The 3,444-nt window shown below is 35.0% G+C and overlaps 1 protein-coding gene across 4 annotated transcripts in view; it reads left to right on the top strand.

The window, feature by feature from the left end:
• KLHDC1 (kelch domain containing 1) overlaps positions 1-3,444 on the top strand; it is a 62,728-nt gene that overhangs the window by 8,732 nt on the left and 50,552 nt on the right. For 3 of the 4 annotated variants that reach the window (XM_017506719.2, XM_017506718.2, XM_017506717.2), the window contains exons 2-4: positions 1,639-1,709; positions 2,176-2,293; positions 2,723-2,841. In XM_017506719.2, the coding sequence (XP_017362208.1) occupies positions 1,639-1,709; positions 2,176-2,293; positions 2,723-2,841 (308 nt within the window). The remainder of the gene's footprint in view (positions 1-1,638; positions 1,710-2,175; positions 2,294-2,722; positions 2,842-3,444) is intronic. The other variant, XM_037730775.1, reaches the window with a different exon arrangement.

Below are 3,444 nucleotides of genomic sequence, written 5' to 3' on the forward strand. Positions count from 1 at the left end.
AGTGCAGTAGCACGTTCTTGGCTCACTGCAACCTCTGCCTCCCAGGTTCAAGCAGTTCTCCTGCCTCAGCCTCCCAAGCAGCTGTAGTTACAGGCATATACCACCATGCCCAGCTAATTTTTATATTTTTAGTAGGGATGTGGTTTCACCACTTTGGTCAGGCTGGTCTTGAACTCCTGACCTTGTGATTCACTCTACTCAGCCTCCCAAAGTGCTGGGATTACAGGCATGAGCCACCATGCCCGACCAGTTTTAGAAATTCTAAAAGTGCTATTTTAAAACTCTAGCTCTTTTTTTTTTTTTTGAGACAGAGTCTCACTCTGTCACCTAGGCTGGAGTGCAGGGGCACAATCTCGGCTCACTGCAACCTCTGCCTCCTGGGTTCAAGTGATTCTCCTGCCTCAGCCTCTTGAGTAGCTGGGACTACGGGCACCCTCCACCATGCCTGGCTAATTTTTGTATTTTTAGTAGAGACAGGCTTTCACTATGTTGGTCAGACTGCTCTTGAACTCCTCACCTTGTGATCTGCCCTCCTTGGCTTCCCAAAGTACTGGGATTACAGGCATGAGTCACTGCGCTAGGCCAAAACTCTAGGTTTTTTTTTTTTTTTTTTTTTTTTTTTTTTTTTTTTTTTTTTAAGATGCATTCTTGTTCTTTTGCCCAGGCTGGAGTGCCATGGCACAATCTCAGCTCACTGCAACCTCTGCCTCCCAGGTTCAAGCGATTCTCCTGCCTCAACCTTCCAAGTAGCTGGGCTTATAGGCGTGTACCACCATGCTTGGCTAGTTTTTTTGTATTTTTAGTAGAGGTGGAGTTTTACCATGTTAATCTCAAACTCCTAACCTCAGGTGATCCACCTGCCTCAACCTCCCAAAGTGCTGGGATTACAGGGGTGAGCCACAGTGCCTGGCCGGTATTTTTGAATTATTATATAGATTCTGAGAAATATCACAGATTTGTGTAAAGATTTGTTTTACCCCTAAGTTTTTTAAGCTCAAAATAAAAGTCTTATTTCTCTTTTCATCATGAATGTCAGAATGTGTTATTCTATTTGTGATCAGCTTCTTTAGAGATTATTCAAGTTCAGAGTTATCATTTTGACTAGTTAAATGTATTATGATCATTATATTCTAGATTTAATGAACACCTAACATTATGCTTTGCATATAGTAGGCACTCCAAAAATATGTTCAGTGAATTAAAGTATCTGAGATATCTTAATAAGGTATTTAATTATGTCTTTGAGAAAAATTCTTCCATTAATACTTCATGTCACTCAAAATGTATTACCTTTTTTTGGATGATTCTTTTATTCCTGCCTTTATAGTCTTTAATATTCTGCCCTAAATCTGATTGTTTTGCTATTTTCTCTTACATAAAGCTCCTTTTAAAGGTTTAATTGCCATAAGTATTTTCTTGAGACTCATAGGTTTTATTTTGATCATTTATTGTTTTCCCACTTTCTCTTAGAAAATCTTTCTTTCATTTTCTTTTGATATATTCTATTTGATATTAAAAAAATCTTTGAGTCTTTTGTGTTTTACAGTATTATAATAACTATTTTTCTCTTCCTGAGAAGCTGTGTAACTGTTTGCTATGTAATTGATAAACATAATTTTATGTATTCTGTATTTTTAGTCTATTGAAGACAATGAAGTATATTTGCCTAATGATGAAATTTGGACCTATGATATTGATAGTGGGTTGTGGTAAGTAATTTTAAATTGCAGACTGCCTGGTCTTATTGTCTATTATAAATGTTTCTGTAGACTATAAGGAATTGTAGACCATACTTCGAACATACTGCAGCATTTTTGAAGTCTCCCTTTTCTTTTCTTTCAATGCTTTTATTCTCTGGCTCGTTCATTCCCCTATTGTCTTTCCCACTCTATTTTTTGTCTTTTCTCTCAAGACCAGTGCTGTCTCTGAAAATTTTGTTTTATTCTGCAAATTCCCAGTTCTAGTGATGTCAAATTTTTGTGATTTTGTTTTCCTAGCAGGTTGAAAAGTTTTTACCCTGGATCTTCTTAGAGTTTTTATATTATTGGCCACCATTACATTGTAATTGTAATTGACAGTGACAGTTTTCACTGACAAAAGTACTCATGGAGTTTAAAGAGAATTTTAATTTGCCTTTCTGGAAAGTTATGGGATTCCATGTTATTTTTGCTGCAGGAGAATGCACCTCATGGAAGGAGAACTCCCAGCCTCCATGTCAGGAAGCTGTGGTGCTTGCATTAATGGAAAGCTGTACATTTTTGGAGGATATGATGACAAAGGATACAGCAACCGAGTAATAATTTCTTTAATTCAAGAGTGCAGCAAAATGTAATATTTAATGTATCATTTCTTTTCACAAGTTACAAATATTTTAAAAAGAAGTTACATAGAAAACCTTAAACTTGTAATTAAAGGCTTTAAAGCTAGATTGAAAATGCAGCAGTCCTGCTCTTCTCTTCTGTGTCTTTCTGCTTCCGAATTGACTGCATATTTAATTGATATTCATAGGACAAGAGCAAAATGGGAAAAACTCATTTCAATGTATTTTATATATCATTTTTACTCCTAAAACAGTCTCATTTTTATTCTATAATTTTTAATTTTTAATAAGTAACAAGCTTACCTATTAAAAAGAAAAAAAGTAATCTTGAATCACATTTCCTCTGGTACAGATTTAATTTTTAAATGCCCTGTCTGCTAATAGTGTTCTCGTCTTTTAAAGCTTTATTTTGTTAATTTACGAACAAGAGATGGAACCTACATTTGGGAAAAAATCACCAACTTTGAAGGACAACCACCTACACCACGTGATAAGCTTTCCTGCTGGGTATATAAAGACAGGTAATGCAGCAGTTGTACTTAATGCATTATGTCTGTCTAAGCAAAGATAATAGCTTTTGGCTAAAATACAGAAAACTTAAAGGTATGAGTTTTTTCAAGATAGCAATTGATTTTCTAAATAATCAGTATATCTGTGGATAATGCCCGTTTTATTTCTTCATTTCTAATCTTTAAACATTTTGCTGCCTTATTGCACTGGGTAGGGCCTTGAGTAAATCCAGTGCTTGTATTTATACTTTCATTATTACCCTTTCTTTTTCTCTGAACAGTATTTATCGTTTCCGTATTTTCTGAGCATCAGTAAAACTAGATGATAACCTCTTCATCCCTCTCTCCCTCCCATTCCTTCAATGCTAGTTTTTGTGAATCACGTTTTTAATCCTTCTGTTCCATTTTTGGGAAGAAGGGGAATTTCAGTTATGAATATTTTAGCACTCCTCTCCCTGTTTATCATTTGTTGCTAAATCTTTTAAACTATTTTTTTGTGGTTTTTATATTATTCTTTATGTCCTTTACTGTATTTTCTGTGATAACTGTCTTTCTTTGCTCTTTGTAACATTGTCTTTATTTCTGAGATGAGTTTTTCTCCCCTTTTATTTTTTT

The sequence above is a fragment of the Cebus imitator genome, unplaced genomic scaffold (assembly GCF_001604975.1).
Source record: "Cebus imitator isolate Cc_AM_T3 unplaced genomic scaffold, Cebus_imitator-1.0 Scaffold358, whole genome shotgun sequence".
NCBI classification, from domain to species: Eukaryota; Metazoa; Chordata; class Mammalia; order Primates; family Cebidae; genus Cebus; species Cebus imitator.